Below are 24167 nucleotides of genomic sequence, written 5' to 3' on the forward strand. Positions count from 1 at the left end.
TGAACAGTAATATTTTCAACCCAATAAGTGATTGGAGCTAATTGGATAGCTCTTGTAAAGAGTTAGCACAGGCACCCAAGGATAACCCAAAAAAGTATGGCTAGGGGTTTCCACAATTTCTACAAGCACACTGTCAATAACCTAGGACCCACCCCAACTGGACTGGGTGAATTACTACCCAAGTGAAAAAAAGTCTTCTATATACCTTGTCTTTCTCCATCTCAAACCTATCCACTTTTTTCTACTGCCTCCTCCTTTACTGTGATAGTGGCAGCATCCTCTTGCTTTGCAAAGACAGTTGCTCATTTATTACCTTAGCTACTCCCTCTGTCTTCAGATCTCAGGATACTGAGCTCCACTCTTCCTTTGACTTAGGTTTTATGTTTTTATGCCTATGCCAAACAGACAGTACATCATGAAATAAGCTATCATTTTCCATAGAAAACTAGAGATGTGCAAATTTTAGTTCACAACCAAGAATCCCAGAAAAGAAAACGGGAGGGAAGTAGGAGGGATAAAACATATAAAGCATCGAAAAACCATCTTACCATTTGAATGCATCATTGGAGGTGGAGGCATGGGCGGCTGCTGGAATGGTCCCTGTGGAAACACCTGTGGTGGCTCTCCATACGATCCTGGTGGAAAGCCAGGCTGCCCGTAAGCAGGTTGGGGAAAGGCAGGCTGTGCATACCCAGCTGGTGGAAATGCTGGCTGCCCAAAAGTAGCCTGTGGAAAAGGGGGCTGCCCATAGGCAGCCTGTGGAAAAGGGGGCTGTCCGTAAGGTGGAGGCTGTTGCGGAAAATGTTCGTTTCCATAAGACATCTCATTATGCGGATAAGGAGGCTGCTGTGGGTCCCCCGAGACCAGGTATGCTTTCTCCTGCGACATCATCAATGACACAGATCCTTATTTTTGACCTAAGGAGTGAAAATTGATGCTTTTGATAAACAAAAATAAAGACATTTGAACAAAACAAATCGCAAATTGTGTTCTTTGCTTGGGACACATCAGTCATTGGCAAGAAATGAAAACAGATATTGGAAAATAAATACTGGAGCTTGATCACAAAAGGATGTGTGATTTGGTATCACAAACATCCTTGTCACTGAAGTTCATTGTTTAAAACCAGTGGCTAGACGGCATGGTAGCACAGTGGTGAGCGTTGTTGCTTCACAGCGCCAGGGTCCCAGGTTCGATTCCCGGCTTGGGTCATTGTTTGTGTGGAGTCTGCACGTTCTCTCTGTGTCTGCGTGGGTTCCCTCCAGGTGCTCCGGTTTCCTCCCACACATCCAGAAAAACGTGCTGTTAGGTGATTTGGACATTCTAAATTCTCCCTCAGTGTCACTGAATAGGCGCCGGAGTGTGGCGACTAGAGGATTTTCACAGTAACTTCATTACAGTGTTATTGTAAGCCTACTTGTGACAATAATAAAGGTTATTATTATTAGACAAAGGATTTTCCCCATTCAGTGGATAGAATTTCAGTTTGAGTGAAATCACATGCAAAGTTCTTGACTTGGTAACTTATCTATCCCAAATATAAGAACAAACAATACAGCACAGGAATAGGCTATTCACCCCTCCAAGCCTGTACCAGTCATGATACTACCTTGGCCAAAACCCTCAGCACTTCCTTGTGCTGTATACCTATCCTATCCATGTATTTGTCAAGATGCCTTTTGAACGCCATTAATGTATCTGCTTCCACAACCTCCCCTAGCAACGCGTTCCAGGCACTCACCACACTCTGCGTAAAAGAACTGCCTCTCGCATCTCCTCTAAACTTTGCCCCATGGATCTTAAACCTATGCTCCCTAGTGACTAACCCTCCCCACCCTGGGAAAGAGTGCATGCCCATCCACTCTATCCATGCCCCTCATAACTCTATCAGGTCACCCCTCAACCTTCGTCGTTCTAATGAAAACAGTCAAATTTATTCAGCCTCTCCACATAGCTAACACCCTCCAGACCAGGCAACACCCTGGCAAACCTCCTCTGCACCCTCTCCAAAGCCTCCACATCCTTCTGGTAGTGTGGCAACCAGAATTGTGCGCAATATTCCAAGTGCGGCCTTACCAAGGTTCTATACAACTGCAGCATGACTTGCCAGTCTTTATACCCAATGCCCTGTTCAATGAAGACAAGCATTCCCTATGCTTTCTTGACTACTTTATCCACTTGTGTTGCCACTTTCAAAAATCTGTGGACCTGCACACCCAGATCTCTCAGACTTTCTGTATTCCTAAGAGTTTTGCCATTTACGGTATATTTTTCCTCGATGTTAGATCTACCAAAATGCATTACCTAATTTCCAAAAGGTGGCACCGGAGCGAGGTGACTCTCTGCAAGCTCTCCCCAACAGTTCCACTTATTACTTAACTTACAATCGTTCTAATCTTTTAAAATTTAATTCTAAGACTAACGTTATTACTAACCTCTCTCTTTTATCATTTCTTGCAGGCTTGAACATACTCCGAGGCCCGTGGAGTCCTTTTGACTTGACTCGACCGGACCTCCACGACCTGGAAGCGAATCAGGCCCAAACCGGAAGTGAAGCCCCGACCTCGATTTGGAGCCGACCTGGACCTCAGAGCTCCCAACCCGGCCTAACAACCGACGCCAGCCCCCAGATCGCCCGGCCCAGTCCCCGGAGCTCCCGACCTGACCCCCGATGACGAGACCCAGCCCAACTCGACCCCAAGAGGTCCACCCAGCAACCCGAATGTGATGAATGGTTACTGTACCCTTAACACCATGTAGGTGATGCCCCTTTAAGAGCGAGTTTGGAACCCTGGGGGATTCCGCCTCCGGCTCCGCACACCAGGGAACCGTATATAAGATGGCGCCCTGTAGGCAGCACTCAGTAAGCACACGTCTTGGTAACTGGCTCGTTCTCGGTTTATTAAAGCCTTCATTTACCATTCCACACTCTCGTATCGTTACAATTTAATAAGCAGAACTACGTTAGGATGGACGCCGGTCTCAAGCCAGAAAAGCTCAACCTGGAAGCACGGACACCAGAGGCCAAAGAAATTTTTAAGTACTGGCTCCGTTGCTTCGAGGCCTACCTGGAATCCTCGGAAACTCCCGTCCTAGGGCCTCGCAAGCTGCGTTTACTCTACGCCCTGGTGAGCCATAGAATCTCCGCCAAGATCGAGAAGGCAACCACTCACGACAAGGCGATCGAGATCCTGCGAAAGCGTTTTGTCAAACCCATAAATGAGGTACATGCATGGCACCTGCTCTCTACCTGCCGGCAGCGCGTGGGGAAACGCTAGACGAGTACGTGGAAAAGCTCACCGTGCTCACCAGGAACTGCAACCACCAGGATGGGACGGGGGAATTCCACATGAACCTGCACATCAGAGACGCATTCGTGTCCGGCATCCGTTCAACCTATATCAGGCAGCAACTCCTCGAAAATAGAGCTGAAGACCTTCAGGACACGGTAACGCTCGCCACCTCACTGGAAGTGGCCCGCCACAACCTAGGAACGAACCCCGCGAGCCCCCCTCGGACTTCCCCAGACACGGCTACGCTACAGGCCTGCGCCGCGCGGCGACCCGCCCATACCGGGGGCACATCGTGCTATTTCTGTGGGCAGGGCCAGCAGCCACGTCACCGCTGCCGAGCTCGCTCTGCCATCTGCAGCGACTGCGGAAAGGGGCATTTCGCGAGAGTCTGCCTGGCCAGGCCCCAAGGCTCAGAAACAAAAAGCTCACTAGCCCGAAAATCGAGCTCGCAGGCCCCGCAACTCGGCTGCGCACCAGCCGGAAATGCCCCTTTCTGACACGTCATCGGCCTCGTGCAAGTCATGGGGGCGGCCATCTTGGCAGCGGCCATCTTCTAGACCCGACACGTGCGACCAACGGCGGCGGCCATTTTGTGAATCCAACTCGGCTGAGGACTCGGACTACCCGCAACTGGGGGAGATCACCCTCGACCAATTGCAGCCAAAGCACCTGCAGAATTCCATGATGCAGGTCCAGATCAACGGGCGTAATGCTGCCTCTTCAACTCCGGGAGCACGGGAGAGCTTTATCCACCCAGAAACGGTAAGGCGCTGCTCCTTGCGCACCTATCCCGCTTCCCAAACCATAGCCCTCGCCTCCGGGTCCCATTCGGTCCAAATCAAGGGGTATTGTATTGCGGATCTCGCGATCCAGGGCGCCGAATACGCTTGTTTCAAGCTCTAAATCCTCCCTCACCTCTGCGCCTCCCTGCTGCTCGTTCTGGATTCCTAATGCAGCCACCGAAGCCTAACCCTGAAGTTCGGCGGACCCTTGCCCCCTCCTCACTGTATGCAGCCTAGCAGCACTGAAAGTTGCATCCCCCTCACTACTCACGAACCTCACCCCTGACTGTAAGCCCGTCGCCACCAGGAGCCGGCGGTACAGTGCCCAAGATATGACTTTTATCAAATCAGAGGTCCAGCATTTACTGGAAGAGGGGGTCATCAAGTCTAGCAACAGCCCCTGGAGAGCACAAGTGGTGGTAGTACGGTCCGGGGAAAATAAACAGATGGTCGTGGACTACAGCCAGACCATAAACCGCTTCACGCAGCTCGATGCATACCCCCTACCCCGCATAGCAGAAATAGTGAATCGGATCACTCGACACTGTGTATTCTCCACTGTCGACCTCAAATCCGCCTACCACCAGCTCCCTATCCGACCAAAAGACCGCCTCTATACTGCTTTCGAAGCAGCCGCCGGCTCTTCCACTTCCTCAGGCTCCCCTTCAACGTCACATATGGGGTCTCCGTCTTCCAGAGGGCGATGGACCAGTACGGTCTGCGGGCTACTTACCCGTACTTGGACAATGTCACCATCTGTGATCATGATCAGCAGGACCATAACGCGAACCTTGAAAAGTTCCTCCAGACCGCCCGGACCCTCAACCTGACCTACAACAAAGAATAATGTGTTTTCCACACAACACGACTAGTCAACCTCGGCTACGTCGTGGAAAACGGGGTCCTAGGTCCCGACCCCAACCGCCCCCTTAAGGAACTTCCCCTCCCCTGTAGCCTCAAGGCCATCAAACGATGCTTGGGGCTTTTCTCCTATTACGCCCAGTGGGTCCCCAGATATGCAAACAGAGCCCGCCCACTCAAAGACCACAACATTTCCCCTGACTGCTAAGGCCCGGTCGGCCTTCAGCCGCATCAAAGCCGACATCATCAAGGCCGCCATGCACGCAGTGGATGAAACCATCCCTTTCCAGGTAAAGAGCGATGCATCAGACATCGCCCAGGCTGGTACCCTCAACCAGGCAGGCAGGCCAGTAGCATTCTTCTCCCGGACGCTCACCGCCTCCAAGATTCGGCACTCCGCAGTCGAAAAGGAGGCACAAGCCATTGTGGAGGCTGAGAGACACTGGAGGCACTACCTAGCCGGTAGGAGGTTCACCCTCGTTACCGACCAACGGTTGGTAGCCTTCATGTTTGATAACGCACAAAGGGGCAAAATTAGAAATGATAAAATCTTGAGGTGGAGGATCGAACTCTCCACCTACACGTACGATATTAAGTATCGTCCTGGGGAGCTCAACGAGCCCCCAGATGCCCTGTCCCGCAGCACATGTGCCAACACGGAGGATCGCCTGCGGGCTATCCACAATGACCTGTCATCCGGGGGTTACCCGGCTCGCCCACTTTATCAAGTCCCGCAACCTACCTTGCTCCACCAAGGAGGTCAAGGCCATGACCGGGGCTTGCCAGATCTGCGCGGAGTGCAAACCGCACTTCTACCGGCCAGACAAGGCTCGCCTTGTAAAGGCCTCGGGCCCTTTGAGCGACTAAGCGTGGACTTCAAAGGTCCCCTCCCGTCCACCAACCGCAATACCTACTTCCTAACCGTCATCGACGAGTTCTCTCGCTTCCCATTCGCCGTCCCCTGTCCCGACATGACCTCGGCCACCGTGATAAAGGCACTGCACAGCATCTTCACACTGTTTGGTTTCCCCGCTTATATCCACATGAGCGATGAGCTGCGTCAGTATCTGCTCAGCAAGGGCATCACCTCGAGCAGAACAACCAGTTATAACCCGCGGGGAAACAGGCAGGTGGAGAGGGAGAAAGCAACAGTGTGGAAGGCTGTCCTTCTGGCCCTACGGTCGAAAAGTCTCCCAACCACCCGCTGGCAGGAGGTCCTACCCGATGCCCCCCACTCCATTAGGTCGCTCCTCTGCACGGCCACGAATGAGACCCCTCACAACCGCTTGTTTGTCTTCCCCAGGAGGTCCACCTCCGGGGTCTCGCTTCCACCTTGGCTGATGACTCCGGGACCTGTTCTTCTCCGGAGGCACGTGAGGAGCCATAAATCGGACCCCCTGGTCGAGGGGGTCCAATTGCTACATGCCAACCCCCGATACGCCTACGTCGAGCACCCCGACGGCAGGCAAGACACGGTTTCCCTCCGGGATCTGGCACCCCGCTGGTTCTCCCACTACTGATGCCCCCCCCCCCTCGTGATTTCCCTACGGGACCAGGCACCCGGTGGTTACCCCACTGATGCCCCCCCCCGGGACCCCCCACTCCCTGCCGGCGCCGCTACCCCCAGCCCCAGCTATTCCCCCTACCCCCCTACCCCGACCCGGACGAAAGCTCCGACCACCGTGCTCCCGGATGTACCCTCACCAAAGACGTCCGTGTCCACCGCACCACCGCCCGAGCTGAGAAGGTCGATGAGGACAATTAGGCCGCCAAAAAGAATAGACATGTGATTCCACTTCACCCCCAACGGACTTTGCATCTTTTTTAAACAGGGGGTGAATGTGATGAATGGTTACTGTACCTTAACACTATGTAGGTGATGCCCCTTTAAGACCGGGTTTGGAACCCTGGGGGACTCCGCCCCCGGCTCCGCCCACCAGGGAGCCGTATATAAGGTGATGCTCTGTAGACGGCACTCAGTAAGCACACGTCTCGGTAACTGGCTCGTTCTCTGCTTATTAAAGCCTTCATTTACCATTCTACACTCTCGTGTCGTTATTGAGGGTACTAACCCGACCTACCTGGAGATGGAAGAAAGGGAACAGACCACGGGACCCAGCCCAACCTGCCTCAGGAAGCCCTTGCCCACGACCCAGGACCCCAGAAATGGCTGAGACCCCGCGCGAGGACCCGAACGTGCTGCAAGGTATTCCTGTGTCCGCAGGACGCCGGGATCCATCCAGATCGTAAATATGCCCCCCTAGCAACCCCTCTACCTCAACCAGCGCCCGGGACCATGCCTGACGCGACCCCGGAAACATAACCAGCGCCCTGGTCCCCGCCAGATGCAACCACCTACCTTCCACAAGGTCAGACTTCTCCCATCGGATCCCAGGATCATCCAGCCGCAGCTGCCGACAGAGGAAGCGAGGGAAATGCGGTGGTCTGCAGGTTAGACTGAAGCAACTCGGTTTCAAGACCCCTCTCCCCAGCATATTCCTGGCAAACGTCCCAGCGATCGAAAACAAGCTGAATGAACTTAACGCTAGACTTACCTCTCAGACGTTAGTAAGAGACTGCCGTGTGCTCTGTTTCACAGAGACATGGCTCACGCCGCCTCACCGGACTGTGCCATACAACCTGAAGGCTTCTCAATTCACCGAGCTGACCGCACCACGTCATCAGGCAAAGCAAAGGGTGAAGGGGTTTGCCTCAAGAACTCCTCCTGGTGCTTGGATGTGGCTACCCGGGCGACCTACTGCTCCTCGGACCTGGAATACCTGACCTTGAAGTGCCGCACATACTATCTTCCACCTGAGTTCACTTCAGCCATTATCACAGCAGTCTACATCCCACCCCAGGCAGAAGTGAGGAAGGCGCTGGACGAACTGTACACAGTTATAAACAACTATGAAACTGAACACCTTGTTATCATGGCTGGAGACTTCAACAACACTAAACACAAGAGTGTACTGCCAAAATTCCACAAGCACATCTCCTGTCCCACTAGGAGTGACAACACTCTTGACCACTGCTACTCAAAAATCAAGGGCGCCTACTGTTCCATCCCCCGACCGCACTTTGGAAAATCAGACCATAAAACAGTGCTACTTCTCCCGGCTTATAAGCAGATGCTCAAGCGGGAGAATCCAGCTAAGAAATTTGTGCAGTGCTGATCCGAGGAAGCAGAAGAGCTCTTGGGTGACTGCTGAGAGACAGTGGGCTGGTCCATATTTAAGAACTCAACGACCAACTTAAATGAGTATGCCACCACCGTCACACACTCTATCAGCAAATGTGTGGATAACGGCATGCCAAAGAAAGCAGTACGTACGTTCCCCAACCGGAAACCATGGCTCAATTGCGAGATTGACTCCCTACTCAAGGACAGGTCTGAGGCGTTCAAGCTAGACGTCCCTCACCTATACAAAAAATCAGGTATGACCTCCGCAAAGCCATCCAAGATGCCAAGAGAGAATATCAAACCAAGCTAGAGTCACAGACAGACTCTCGGCGGTTGTGGCAAGGCCTAAACAACATAATGGGCTACAAAGTGAAGCCGAGCAGCATCTCCGACAGCAGCGCACCCCTCCCCGATGAACTCAATGCATTCTATGCTCGGTTCGAGCAGGTAACCAACAATCCGCTGTCAGGTTGGGCTGTAGCACAGGGCTAAATCGCTGGCTTTGAAAGCAGTCCAAGGCAGACCAGCAGCGTGGGTTCAATTCCCGTACCTTCCTCCCCGAACAGACGCCGGAATGTGGCGACTAGGGGCTTTTCACAGTAACTTCATTTGAAGCCTACTTGTGACAATAAGCGATTTTCATTTCATTTCACGACCTTTTGTAATTTCCTGCGGTCTTGGGCAGAGCAGGATCCATACCAGGCTGGATACAACCTGGTGCATCTGTAGAAGTTGGTGAGAGTCGTAGGTGACATGCCAAATTTCCTTAGTCTTCTGAGAAAGTAGCATCGTTGGTGGGTTCTCTTAACTATAATGTCGGCATGGGGGGACCAAGACAGCTTGTTGGTGATCTGGAAGCCTAAAAACTTGAAGCTCTCAACCCTTTCTACTTCATTCCCATTGATGTAGACAGGGGCATGTTCTCCACTACGCTTCCTGAAGTCGATGACAATCTTCTTCGTTTTGTTGACATTGAGGGAGAGATTATTGTCGTAGCACCAGTTCACCAGATTCTCTATCTCATTCCTGTACTCTGTCTTGTCATTGTTTGAAATCCGACCCACTACTGTAGTGTCATCAGCAAATTTGAAAATCGACTTGGAGGGGAATTTGGCCACAGTCATAGGTGTACAAGGAGTATAGTAGGGGGCTGAGGACACAGCCATGTGGGGCACCGGTGTTAAGAATGATCGTGGAGGAGGTGTCATTGCCTATCCTTACTGATTGTGGCCTGTGGGTTAGAAAGTTCAGGATCCAGTCGCAGAAGGAGGAGCAGAGGCCAAGGCCACGGAGTTTGGAGATTAGTTTCGTAGGAATGGTGTTGAAGGCGGAGCTGTAGTCTATAAATAGGAGTCTGACATAGGTTTCTTTGTCATCTAGGTGTTCCAGGGTGGTGTGCAGGGCATGGAGATGGCGTCTGCTGTGGACCTGTTGTAGCGGTAGGCGAACTGTAGTGGATCTACACCTCCTGCTGCCTGGGGAAAGTGGGCAGCAAAGTCAAAGACCCCTCCCACCCGGCTTACTCACACTTCCAACTTCTTCCATCGGGCAGGAGATACAGAAGTCTGAGAACACGCACGAACAGACTCAAAAACAGCTTCTTCCCATCTGTTACCAGACTCCTAAATGACCCTCTTATGGACTGACCTCATTAACACTACACCCTGTATGCTTCATCCGATGCCGGTGCTTATGTAATTACATTGTATACCTTGTGTTGCCCTATTATGTATTTTCTTTTATTCCCTTTACTTTCCATGTACTTAATGATCTGCTCGCAGAAAAATACTTTCACTGTACCTCGATACACGTGACAATAAACACATCCAATCCAATCCCATGTGTCTGGATTAAACTCCACCTACCATTTCTCTGCCCAAGTCTCCAACCTATCTATGTCCCGCTGTATCCTCTGACAATCCTCAACACTATCTGCCACTCCTTCAACCTTGGTGTCATCCGTGAGCTTACTCATCAGGCCAGCTACATTTTCCTTCAAATCGTTTATGTATACGACAAACAAGATCCCTGTGGAACACCACTAGTCACAATCTTCCATTCAGAAAAACACCCTTCTACTGCTACTCTTTGCCTTCTGTGATCAAGCCAGTGCTGTATCCATCTTACCACCTCACTTCTGATCCCGTGTGACTTCACCTTGGGTACCAGTCTGCCATGAAGCACCTTGTCAAAGGCTTTACTGAAGTCCATGTAAACAACATACACCGCCCTCCCCTCATCAATCATCTTTGTCACCCTTCAAAAAACTTGATCAAGTTAGTGAGGCGCAACCTCCCCTTCATAAAACCATGCCGTCTATCATTAAGAAGTCCATTTGTTTCCAAATGGGTTTAAATCCTGTCCCGGAGAATTCTCTCCAATAATTTACATACTGCCGATGTGAGGCCCAAGCAGCGCTACCACATTACCTATTCTCCAGTCCTCTGGGATCTCACCTGTAGCCAATGAGGATACAAAGATGTCAGTCAAGGCCCCAGCAATTTTTCCCTTGCTTCCCTCCGTATTCTGGGATAAATCCCACCCGGCCCAGGAAACTTATCATAGATTATCATAGAATTTACAGTGCAGAAGGAGGCCATTCGGCCCATTGAGTCTGCACCGGCTCTTGGAAAGAGCACCCTACCAAAGGTCAACACCTCCACCCTATCCCCATAACCCAGTAACCCCACCCAACACTAAGGACAATTTGGACACTAAGGGCAATTTATCATGGCCAATCCACCTAACCTGCACATCTTTGGACTGTGGGAGGAAACCGGAGAACCCGGAGGAAACCCACGCACACACGGGGATGACGTGCAGACTCCGCACAGACAGTGACCCAAGCCGGAATCGAACCTGGGACCCTGGAGCTGTGAAGCAATTGTGCTATCCACAATGCTACCGTGCTGCCTTATCTACCTTTATTATCTACCAATATTATCTACCTTAATATCTTTTAAAAGAGCCAATATTTCCTCCTTTTCGATGTCAACATGATCCAGACTATCCACACACCCGACCCAAGAATCATTTTCCACAAAGTCCTTTTCTTTGGTGAACACCAATGCAAAGTACTCCTTTAGTACCTCGTCCATTTCCTCTGGCTCAACACAAGATTTGTCCTTACGTAGTCCAATCCTTTCCCTGGCCACCTTCTTGCTTTTCACATATGAATAAAAAGCTTAATCCTACTTGCCAAGGACTTTTCATGACCCCTCCTAGCCTTCCTAATTTCCTGCTTAAGAACCATCCGACTTTCGTTATACTCTTCAAGCGTTTTGACTGTCCCCACCCTTCTAGACCGTATAAAAGTCTCCTTTTTCTTTTTGACGAGGTTCACAATATCCCTCATTATCCAAAGCTCCCTAAACTTCCCATACTTATTTCTCATTCTCTCAGGTACGTGACTTTCCTGAATCCTAATCAACTGTCGCTTGAAAGACTCCCACATGTCCGATGTTGATTTACCCTCCAACAGCCGCACCCAATCCAAATTCTTCAATTCCTGTCTTAATATTATCATAATTTGCTTTTCCCCAGTTTAGCATCTTGATGCGAGGGTTACACTAATCCCGATCCAAAAGTAGCCTAAAATGTATAGAATTGTGGTCACTACCCCCAAAATGTTCCCCTACTGAAACTTCAACCACCTGTCCAGGCTCATTCCCCAATACCAGGTCCAGTACTGCTCCATCCCTCGTTGGGACTATCTACATATTGCATCAAGAAGGTTTCCTGGATACACGTTACAAACTCTGCCCTATTCAAGCCCCTAGCACTGAGAATCCCAGTCAAAATCGGGGCAATTAAAATCCCCTAGCACAACAACCCTGTTACTTTTGCACCTATCTAAAATCTCTCTACCTACCTGTTCCTGAAATGAAAATGAAATGAAAATCGCTTATTGTCACAAGTAGGCTTCAAATGAAGTTACTGTGAAAAGCCCCTAGTCGCCACATTCCGGCGCCTGTTCGGGGAGGCTGTTATGGGAATTGAACCATGCTGCTGGCCTGCCTTGGTCTGCTTTCAAAGCCAGCGATTTAGCCCTGTGCTAAACAGCCCCTGTCTGTGCTAAACAGCCCCTGTTCCTCTCGCTGGCAGTTTGGGGCCTGTAATAAAACCCCAACATTGTAATTGCCCCCTTCCTGTTCCTGATTTCCTCATCGTATGAGCCCTGAGGTGGCCTCCCGCAGTACGGCTATAATATTCTCCTTAACCAGTAATGCTACTCCCCCACCCCTTTTACATCCCACTCTATCTCTCCTGAATGTTCAGCTGCCAATCCTGCCCTTCCTTCAACTACATTTTTGTGTTTGCCACAACACATCATAAGCCACAGCACATCCTAATTCCAAGTACTAATAAGTGCTCTAAGTTCATCTGCCTTACCTGCTATACTTCTGCCGTTGAAACAAATACACTTCAATCCACTGCGTTTGAGCTGACAGGGTGATGTTGTTCTCTTATTTTTGTTCTCCATTTCCCCTTCAGTTATTACACCTTTGAAGCTGACACTGCCTCTCATCCCCTGCCATACTAGTTTAAATTGTCCCGAGTGACTCTCACAAACCTCCCAGCCAAGATATTGGTTCCCCTCCAGTTTAGATGCAACCCATCAGGTCACACCTGTCCGGAAGAGATTCCAGTGGTCCAGAAATTTGAAACCCTCCCTCCAAACCACCAGTTTAGCCACGTATTTAGCTGCACTATCCTCCTATTTCTAGCCTCACTGGCACGTGGCACAAGGAGTAATCCTGAGATTACAACCCGATAGGTCCTGTTTTTTAGCTTACTGTCTAACTCCCTGAACTTCTTCTGCAGGACCTCATCACTCTTCTTACCCATGTCATTAGTACCAATATGGGCCACAACCTCTGGCTTTTCACCCTCCACCCTCAGAATGTCCTGCAGCCACTCGGTGACATCCAGGAACCGGTAGATGATAGAATCCCCTATCATTCTGCACATAGCTTCAGCCAAAACCACTGCAACTTTTTCCAGATCTGCTTTGCAAAGGCACATTCCAGATGGAGATGAACAACAGTTTCTTCCCCACTCCAGCCACGTTAAGGGCATCACGCCGAAGAGCTGAGATTCCGAGCTTATAGAACGGACCCTTCTAACCATCGGCCAAGCTACATCTTTGTGCTTGTCAAGTGTTAATTTCTAGGTCTAGTCTTTCCTTAATTTAAAATTGCTATTTGGCTGGAAGGTGAGTTTTAGTTCACCTTGGAAAACATGCTCTGCCTGCAGCTGCTATTGGTTAATTAGACAACTGGCTTAACTTAATGGTAAGTCATGGCAAGGAAGCTCAGCCTTGTGGGATGCTCTTGTGCAATGTAGAGTCAGGGGCACTTCCAGTGTCCAGAGTATACACGCGCGCAGAAAACGTCTCCTGCTGCAGCTACACAAAACCCACGTTTCAGAGTTGCAGCTGTGATTGGAGTCACTGTGGAGCATCCGCCAAGGATGAGATGATTGGTGACAGTGCATACAGTGAGATGGTCACACCGCAAGTAGTGCGCACAGATAGAAAAGGAATGAGTGACTGCCAGACAAAGCAAAAGCTCTAGGCAAATTGCGCAGGAGTCCCCTGGGTCCATCTCCCTCTCAACGTTTTTCACTTTTGGTTCCTGTCACAGGGGACATTTCAGCTCTCTTGGCTAGACAGCTGGTTCATGATGCAGAGCGAGGCCAGCAGTGCAGGTTCAATTCCCATACCGGCTGAGGTTATTTATAAAGGCCCCGCCTTCTCAACCCTGCCCCTCACCTGGGGCGTGATTCTCTGAAATGGAGACAGAGTGTTCGCGCCGTCGTGAACGCCGTCAAAGTTCACGACGGCGCGAAACGCCCCCTATCCCGACCGATTCAGGGCCTGATAATGGGCTAGGAGCGGCGCCACGTCATTTACGCACGCCAGGCCTTGGCGCCGCCTTTACATGACGCGGCCGGCGCCACATAACTGGCGTCACCCGCGCATGCCGTCCTCTCCGAGTCCGCCCCGCATGAAGCTGTCAGACGGATCTTGCGGGGCTGCGGAAGAAAGGAGCTCCTCCTTCAGAGAGGCCGTCCCGACGATCGGTGGGCACCGATCGCGGGCCAGACCCCATTTGAGGCCCCCCCCCCCGGTGCAGGATCCCCCCTCCTACCCCCGCAGGCCGCCCCCCCCCCCCCCGCTCCCCCCCCCAGCGTTCCCGCGCTGTTCCCGCCGACAGCGACCAGGTGTGGACGGCGCCTGGGGGGGAACGCCGTTTTGGGCTGGCCGCTCGGCCCATCCGGCACTGGAAATCACGGGGTTACCGGCGAATCGCCATTTTGGCTGTCTCGGGCGATTCACTGGGCCGCGCCGCGCAAAACGCGATTGTGCCGATCTGGCTGCTTCCATGAATCGCGGGAGGGCATCGGACCAGCGTGGCGGGAAAATTGCGCCCCTGAGGTGTGGTGATCCTCTTAAAGACAATGGAGGGAAGTTATGCGTGGAACCACAGGAAGGCGAAATCCTTAATGAGTACTTTGTATCGGTATTCACCAGGGAGAAGGACATGACGGATCTTGAGGTCAGGGATAGGTGTGTGAACGCTTTTGAGAACATCAATATATCGAAGGAGGAAGTGTTGAGTAAATTGCATTACGGTAAACAAGTCCCCAGGGCTGGATGGGATCTATCACAGGTTATTGTGGGAGGCAAGGGGAGAAATAGCTGGGGAATTAACAGATATCTTCACATCCTCTTTGACCACAGGCGAGGTTCCAGAGGACTGGAGAATAGCCAATGTTATTCCCTTGTTTAAGAAAGGAAACAGGGAATATCCAGCAAATTATCGGCCGGTGAGCCTGACATCAGTGGTGGAAAGCTTTTGGAAAAGATATTGAGGGACAGGATATATGCACATTTGGAGGAAAATGGACTAGTTACTGACAGCAGCATGGTTTTGTACGGGATGGTCAAGTCTCACCAACTTGATTAAGTTTTTTGAAGAGGTAACAAAGAAAATTGATGAGGGAAGGGCTGTGGATGTAGTTTATATGTATATAGTAAGGCGTTGACAAGGTCTCACATGGCAGACTGGTACAAGAACTAAAATCACATGGGATTCGGAGCGGTTGCTGGATGGGCACAGAACTGGCTTGGTCATAGAAGACAGAGAGTACCGGTGGAAGGGTGTTTCAGAATGGAGATCTGTAGCTATGGTATTCTGCAGGGATCAGTGTTGAGACCTCTGTTGTTTGTAGTATATATAAATTTTCTGGAGGAAAATGTGGGTGGTCTAGTTAGTAAGTTTGTGAATGACGCAAAGATTGGCGGAATTGCTGATAGTGCCGAGGATACAAATAGATTGGAGACTTGGGCACAGAAATGGCAGATGGAATTGGATCCGGACAAATGCAAGGTGATGCATTTTGGAGGATCAAATCGAGGTATGAATTACACTGTAAATTAGGAACATTAATATACAAAGGGATCGGGGTGTGCAGGTCCACAGTTCCCCAAAAGTGGCAACACTGGTGGCCAAATTGATTAAGAAGCCATATGGCATGCTTGCCTTCATCAGCCAGGGTTTTTGGAAAATCATGTTGCAGCTATATAAAATCTTGATTAGGCCGCATTTGGAGTATTGAAGTTCTGGTCACATTATCAGAAGGATGTGGAAACTTGGGAAAGAGTGCAAAGAAGGTTCACCAGGATGTTGCCTGGTCTTGAGGGTGTTGGCTATGAGGAGTGGTTGAATAAACTAGGATTGTTTTCACTGGAAAGATGGAGGGGAGACCTGATGGAGGTCTATAAAATTATGAGGCCTAGACAGGGTGGAATTCAGAGGCTTTTTCCAAGGATGGAAGTGTCAATTACAAGGGGGCACAGGTTCAAGGTGAGAGGGGGGAAAGTTTAAGAGAGATGCAAGGGTAATTTTTCCACACAAAGAGTAGTGGGTGCCTGGAACATTATGCCAGAGGGTGTGGTGGAAGCAGGCACATTTTGAAAGATTTAAGAGGCGTCTGGATGGGTTTGGGAATTTGAAACTAGGTGGGAATTCGAAGCTGGGTGGGGAGGAAGTGCTTTTTATCCCTGGTAAGTGACTGGTAAGTAGTGTTTCTGTTTTTCTGGTTCTTTTCATTGGTATATTTATTTATTTTTTCTTTGTTTTTTTTTGTTGAAATTGTAGTTGTTGAAGTTAACCGAAGGTTTAAGACATGGCAGGAGATCTCAGTCCCATGTCATGTTCCTCGTGTGCGATGTGGGAGCTCAGGGATACGTCCACTGTCCCTGGCTCTTTCACGTGCAAGAAGTGTGTCCAGTTGCAGCTCCTGTTAGACCGCTTGACGGCTCTGGAGCTGCAGATGGACTCACTTTGGAGCATCCGCGATGCTGAGGACGTCGTGGATAGCACGTTTAGCCAGTTGGTCACACCGCAGGTGAAAGGTACTGAGGGAGATAGAAAATGGGTGACCAAAAGACAGAGCAAGAGTAGGAAGGCAGTTCAGGTGTCCTCTGCGGTCATCTCCCTGCAAAACAGATATACCGCTTTGGATACTGTTGAGGGAGATGGCTCACCAGGGGAAGGCAGCAGCAGCCAGGTTCATGGCACCGTGGCTGGCTCTGCTGCGCAGCTGGGCAGGAAGAAGTATGGCAGGGCTATAGTGATAGGGGACTCAATTGTAAGGGGAATAGACAGGCGGTTCTGCGGACGCAATCGCGACTCCAGGATGGTATGTTACCTCCCTGGTGCAAGGGTCAAGGATGTCTCTGAGCGGCTGCAGGACATTCTGTGGGGGGAGGGTGAACAGCCAGCTGTCGTGGTGCACCTAGGCACCAACGATATAGGTAGAAAACGGGACGAGGTCCGACAAGCTGAATTTAGGGAGTTAGGAGTTAAACTAAAAAGTTGGACCTCAAAGGTAGTAATCTCAGGATTGCCACCAGTGCCACGAGCTAGTCAGAGTAGGAATGTCAGGATAGAGAGGATGAATGCGTGGCTCGAGAGATGGTGCAAGAGGGAGGGATTCAAATTCCTGGGACATTGGAACCGGTTCTGGAGGAGGTGGGACCAGTATAAACCGGACGGTCTGCACCTGGGCAGGACTGGAACCGATGTCCTGGGGGGGGGGTGTTTGCTTGAGCTGTCGGGGAGAGTTTAAACTAATGTGGCAGGGGGATGGGAACCGATGCAGGAAGTTGGAAGGTTGTAAAACAGGGACAGAAATAAAAGGCAGTAAGGGGGAAAGTGTAAGGCAGAGAAGCCATAGTCAAAAATCAAAAAGGGCGACAGTACAAGGTACAGTGACTGAGGGGAGCTCAGTGAATAGGACCAGGAAGACGAAAATAAATAAAACGGGAAGTGAAAACATTAATGGTCAGCGACGCGGCAGGTTGCTACATGAAGATATGGGTTACAAAGAACAAAGAAATGTACAGCACAGGAACAGGCCCTTCGGCCCTCCAAGCCCGTGCCGACCATACTGCCCGACTAAACTACAATCTTCTACACTTCCTGGGTCCGTATCCTTCTATTCCCATCCTATTCATATATTTGTCAAGATGCCCCTTAAATGTCCCTATCGTCCCTGCTTCCGCTACCTCCTCCGGTAGCGAGTTCCAGGTACCCACTACCCTCTGCGTAAAAAACTTGCCTCGTACATCTACTCTAAACCTTGCCCCTCTCACCTTAAACCTATGCCCCCTAGTAATTGACCCCTCTACCCTGGGGAAAAGCCTCTGACTATCCACTCTGTCTATGCCCCTCATAATTTTGTATACCTCTATCAGGTCGCCCCTCAACCTCCTTCGTTCCAGTGAGAACAAACCGAGTTTATTCAACCGCTCCTCATAGCTTATGCCCTCCATACCAGGCAACATTCTGGTAAATCTCTTCTGCACCCTCTCTAAAGCCTCCACATCCTTCTGGTAGTGTGGCGACCAGAATTGAACACTATACTCCAAGTGTGGCCTAACTAAGGTTCTATACAGCTGCAACATGACTTGCCAATTCTTATACTCAATGCCCCGGCCAATGAAGGCAAGCATGCCGTATGCCTTCTTGACTACCTTCTCCACCTGTGTTGCCCCTTTCAATGACCTGTGGACCTGTACTCCTAGATCTCTTTGACTTTCAATAGTCTTGAGGGTTCTACCATTCACTGTATATTCCCTACCTGCATTAGACCTTCCAAAATGCATTACCTCACATTTGTCCGGATTAAACTCCATCTGCCATCTCTCCGCCCAAGTCTCCAGACAATCTAAATCCTGCTGTATCCTCAGACAGTCCTCATCGCTATCCGCAATTCCACCAACCTTTGTGTCGTCTGCAAACTTACTAATCAGACCAGTTACATTTTCCTCCAAATCATTTATATATACTACAAAGAGCAAAGGTCCCAGCACTGATCCCTGTGGAACACCACTGGTCACAGCCCTCCAATTAGAAAAGCATCCCTCCATTGCTACCCTCTGCCTTCTATGGCCTAGCCAGTTCTGTATCCACCTTGCCAGTTCACCCCTGATCCCGTGTGACTTCACCTTTTGTACTAGTCAACCATGAGGGACCTTGTCAAAGGCCTTACTGAAGTCCATATAGACAACATCTACTGCCCTACCTGCATCAATCATCTTAGTGACCTCCTCGAAAAACTCTATCAAGTTAGTGAGACACGACCTCCCCTTCACAAAACCGTGCTGCCTCTCACTAATACGTCCATTTGCTTCCAAACGGGAGTAGATCCTGTCTCTAAGAATTCTCTCCAGTAATTTCCCTACCACTGACGTAAGGCTCACCGGCCTGTAGTTCCCGGGATTATCCTTGCTACCCTTCTTAAACAGAGGAACAACATAGGCTATTCTCCAGTCCTCCGGGACATCCCCTGAAGACAGCGAGGATCCAAAGATTTCTGTCAAGGCCTCAGCAATTTCCTCTCCAGCCTCCTTCAGTATTCTGGGGTAGATCCCATCAGGCCCTGGGGACTTATCTACCTTAATATTTTTTAAGACACCCAACACCTCGTCTTTTTGGATCACAATGTGACCCAGGCTATCTACACCCCCTTCTCCAGACTCAACATCTACCAATTCCTTCTCCTTGGTGAATACTGATGCAAAGTATTCATTTAGTACCTCGCCCATTTCCTCTGGCTCCACACATAGATTCCCTTGCCTATCCTTCAGTGGGCCAACCCTTTCCCTGGCTACCCTCTTGCTTTTTATGTACGTGTAAAAAGCCTTGGGATTTTCCTTAACCCTATTTGCTAATGACTTTTCGTGACCCCTTCTAGCCCTCCTGACTCCTTGCTTAAGTTCCTTCCTACTTTCCTTATATGCCACACAGGCTTCGTCTGTTCCCAGCCTTTTAGCCCTGACAAATGCCTCCTTTTTCTTTTTGACGAGGCCTACAATATCACTCGTCATCCAAGGTTCCTGAAAATTGCCGTATTTATCTTTCTTCCTCACAGGAACATGCCGGTCCTGTATTCCTTTCAACTGACACTTGAAAGCCTCCCACATGTCAGATGTTGATTTGCCCTCAAACATCCGCCCCCAATCTATGTTCTTCAGTTCCCGCCTAATATTGTTATAATTAGCCTTCCCCCAATTTAGCACATTCATCCTCTGACCACTCTTATCCTTGTCCACCAGTACTTTAAAACTTACTGAATTGTGGTTCAACGACAAGGAAAATTAGGAGAAAGGTTAAGAGGAAATATAACTTAGGAGAGGTTACTGATCGAGGTGTTAAGATTCAGAACAGAGGGGAAAAAAGCCAACATAAGTGTACTTTACCTGAATGCTCGTAGTATTCGGAATAAGGTAAATGAGTTGATGACGCAAATCATCGTGAATGACTATGATTTAGTGGCTATTACTGAAACATGGTTAAAGGATGGTCACGACTGGGAGTTAAATATCCGAGGGTATCAAACTTTTCGGAAGGACAGAGTGGATGGTAAGGGAGGTGGTGTAGCTCAGTTATTTAAGGATGACATCCGGGCAACAGTAAGGGATGACATCGGTGCTATGGAGGATAAGGTTGAATCCATTTGGGTGGAAATCAGGAATAGTAAGGCGAAAAAGTCACTGATAGGAGTAATCTATAGGCCACCAAATAGTAACATTATGGTGGGGCAGGCAATAAACAAAGAAATAACTGATGCATGTAGAAATGGTACAGCAGTTATCATGGGGGAGTTTAATCTACATGTCGATTGGTTTAACCAGGTCGGTCAAGGCAGCCTTGAGGAGGAGTTTATAGAATGTATCCGCGATAGTTTCCTAGAACAGTATGTAATGGAACCTACAAGGGAACAAGCGGTCCTAGATCTGGTCCTGTGTAATGAGACAGGATTGATTCAGGATCTCATAGTTAGGGATCCTCTCGGAAGGAGCGATCACAATATGGTGGAATTTAAAATACAGATGGAGGGTGAGAAGGTAAAATCAAGCACTAGTGTTTTGAGCTTAAACAAAGGAGATTACAATGGGATGAGAGAAGAACTAGCTAAGGTAGACTGGGAGCAAAGATTTTATGGTGAAATAGTTGAGGAACAGTGGAGAACCTTCCAAGTGATTTTTCACAGTTCTCAGCAAAGGTTTATACCAACAAAAAGGAAGGACGGTAAAAAGAGGGAAAATCGACCGTGGATATCTAAGGAAATAAGGGAGAGTATCAAATTGAAGGAAAAAACATACAAAGTAGCAAAGATCAGTGGGAAACTAGAGGACTGGGAAATCTTTAGGGGGCAACAGAAAGCTACTAAAAAAGCTATAAAGAGTAAGATAGATTATGAGGGTAAACTTGCTCAGAATATAAAAACAGATAGTTAAAGTTTCTACAAATACATAAAACAAAAAAAGAGTGGCTAAGGTAAATAATGGTCCTTTAGAGGATGAGAAGGGAGATTTAATAATGGGAGATGAGGAAATGGCTGAGGAACTGAACAGGTTTTTTGGGTCGGTCTTCACAGTGGAAGACACAAATAACATGCCAGTGACTGATGGAAATGAGGCTATGACAGGTGAGGACCTTGAGAGGATTGTTATCGCCAAGGAGGTAGTGATGGGCAAGCTAATGGGCTAAAGGTAGACAAGTCTCCTGGACCTGATGGAATGCATTCCGGAGTGCTGAAAGAGATGGCTAGGGAAAATGCAAATGCACTAGTGATAATTTACCAAAATTCACTAGACTCTGGGGTGGTCCCGGCGGATTGGAAATTAGCAAACGTGACACCACTGTTTAGAAAAGGAGATAGGCAGAAAGCGGGTAATTATAGGCCAGTGAGCTAAACTTCGATAGTAGGGAAGATGCTGGAATCTATCATCAAGGAAGAACTAGCAAGGCATCTGGATGGAAATTGTCCCATTGGGCAGACGCAGCATGGGTTCATAAAGGGCAGGTCATGCCTAACTAATTTAGTGGAATTTTTTGAGGACATTAACAGTGCGGTAGATAACGGGGAGCCAATGGATGTGGTATATCTGGATTTCCAGAAAGCCTTTGACAAGGTGCCACACAAAAGGTTGCTGCATAAGATAAAGATGCATGGCATTAAGGGGAAAGTAGTAGCATGGATAGAGGATTGGTTAATTAATAGAAAGCAAAGAGTGGGGATTAATGGGTGTTTCTCTGGTTGGCAATCAGTAGCTACTGGTGTCCCTCAGGGATCAGTGTTGGGCCCACAACTGTTCACAATTTACATAGATGATTTGGAGTTGGGGACCAAGGGCAATGTGTCCAAGTTTGCAGACGACACTAAGATAAGTGGTAAAGCAAAAAGTGCAGAGGATACTGGAAGTCTGCAGAGGGATTTGGATAGGCTAAGTGAATGGGCTAGGATCTGGCAGATGGAATACAATGTTGACAAATGTGAGGTTATCCATTTTGGTAGGAATAACAGCAAAAGAGATTATTTAAATGATAAAATATTAAAACATGCTGCTGTGCAGAGAGACCTGGGTGTGCTAGTGCATGAGTCGCAAAAAGTTGGTTAAACAGGTGCAACAGGTGATTAAGTAGGCAAATGGAATTTTGTCCTTCATTGCTAGAGGGATGGAGTTTAAGAGTAGGGGGGTTCTGCTGCAAATGTATAAGGTGTTAGTGAGGCCACACCTGGAGTATTGTGTTCATTTTGGTCTCCTTACTTCAGAAAGGACGTACTGGCACTGGAGGGTGTGCAGAGGAGATTCACTTGGTTAATTCCAGAGCTGAAGGGGTTGGATTACGAGGAGAGGTTGAGTAGACTGGGACTGTACTCGTTGGAATTTAGAAGGATGAGGGGGGATCTTATAGAAATATATAAGATTATGAAGGGAATAGGCAGGATAGATGTGGGCAGGTTGTTTCCACTGGCGGGTGAAAGCAGAAATAGGGGACACAGCCTCAAAATAAGGGGAAGTAGATTTAGGACTGAGTTTAGGAAGAACGTCTTCACCCAAAGGGTTGTGAATCTATGGAATTCCTTGCCCAGTGAAGCAGTAGAGTCTCCTTCATTAAATGTTTTTAAGATAAAGATCGATAGTTTTTTGAAGAATAAAGGGATTAAGGGTTATGGTGTTCGGGCCGGAAAGTGGAGCTGAGTCCACAAAAGATCAGCCATGATCTCATTGAATGGCGGAGCAGGCTCGAGGGGCCAGATGGCCTACTCCGGCTCCTAGTTCTTATGTTCTTATGTACATGAATAGGAAGGAAATAGAGGGATATGGGCCGAGTAAGGGCAGAAGGTTTTTTTTTTTTTTTTTTTAGTTAGGGCGTCATGATCAGCATAGGCTTGGGGGGCCAAAGGGCCTGTGCCTGTGTTCTTTGTACAAGGGTGCTACAATAACCATGGGTGACTTTAATCTACATATAGATTGGGCAAACAAAATTGGCAACAATGCAGTGGCAGATGAATTCCTGGAGTGCAGCCAAGGGTTTTTTAGACCAGCATGTCAAAGGGAACCAGAGAACGTGCTATCCTAGATTTGGTATTGTGTAACCACCTTGTGTGCAGGGTCCTTAGGGAACAGTGACCATAACATGATAGAAGAATCCATTAGGATGGAAAGTGAAGAAATCTGATCTGAAATGTAAACAAAGAAAACTGCGAAGATATGAGGCAGGAGTTGGCCACGATAGATTTATTCTAAAGGCAGGATGGTGGACAATCAAGGGCTAATATTTAAGGAATAAATGTATGCTTTCCTACAGTCAAACATTCCTTTCTTGCGCAACAGCTCAACAAGAAAAGTAGCCCAACAAAAGCTAACAAAAGAAATGAAGGATTGCTTTCGATCCAAAGAGGAATCATATAACGTTGCTGAAAAAAGTAGCAAACCTGAGAGTTCAGAATTCAGCGAAGGAGGACTAAAAGAGGGAAAATATAAGTATACGAGTAAACTGTATAAGAGAGATTGGGTCAACTGGGTATTTACTCACAGGAATTGAGAAGAATGAGAGGGGATCTCATTGAAATATATACGGTTCTGACAGGGCTGGACAGACTGGATACAGGGATGTCGTTTCCTCTGACTGGGGTTCTAGAACCAGTGGTCACAGTTTCAGGATACAGGGTGGGCCATATAGGACTGAGATGAGGAGAAATTCCTTCACTCAGAGGGTGGTAAACCTGTGGAATTCTTATCACAGAAAGCTGTGGAAGCCAAGTCACTGAATATGTTTAAGAAAAGAAATTGAGAGTTTAAAGGCATCAATGGGTATGGGGAGAACGCGGGAGTATAGCATTGCAAAAGAGGATCAACCATGATCATACTGAATGGCAGAGCAGGCTCAAAGGGCCAAATGGCCTTCTCCTGTTCTTATATGCTATCTTGTTTCCAGTTTCCAGCACATGCACTGGTTCTTCCAGACCATATCCCCAGCACCTTCAGACATCTGACTGCACAGGAAGGATACAAAAGAATCAGTCTGCCCTGTTCCCAAAGAACATAAAAGCTGTGATTTATCCTGGCTCCATCGGCCAGGTTGAACCAGCCGTTGATGCTCATCACTTTGCGCACAGGAAGTGGATCTCTGAGAAGACGTCTGCAAAGTCATGCATGCACAGCGAGTCTTTGACCCAAGT

General features: G+C 48.8%; 1 protein-coding gene across 1 annotated transcript in view; it reads right to left on the minus strand.

The window, feature by feature from the left end:
- The window catches only part of LOC140424706 (protein lifeguard 1-like), a 118434-nt gene that overhangs the window by 22945 nt on the left and 71322 nt on the right, over positions 1 to 24167 (minus strand). Inside the window, exon 2 of the mRNA XM_072508010.1 lies at positions 549 to 917. Coding sequence (XP_072364111.1) covers positions 549 to 891 — 343 coding nt within the window. The 5' untranslated portion in view covers positions 892 to 917. The remainder of the gene's footprint in view (positions 1 to 548; positions 918 to 24167) is intronic.

The sequence above is a fragment of the Scyliorhinus torazame genome, chromosome 6 (genome assembly GCF_047496885.1).
Source record: "Scyliorhinus torazame isolate Kashiwa2021f chromosome 6, sScyTor2.1, whole genome shotgun sequence".
In the NCBI taxonomy this organism is placed as follows: domain Eukaryota; kingdom Metazoa; phylum Chordata; class Chondrichthyes; order Carcharhiniformes; family Scyliorhinidae; genus Scyliorhinus; species Scyliorhinus torazame.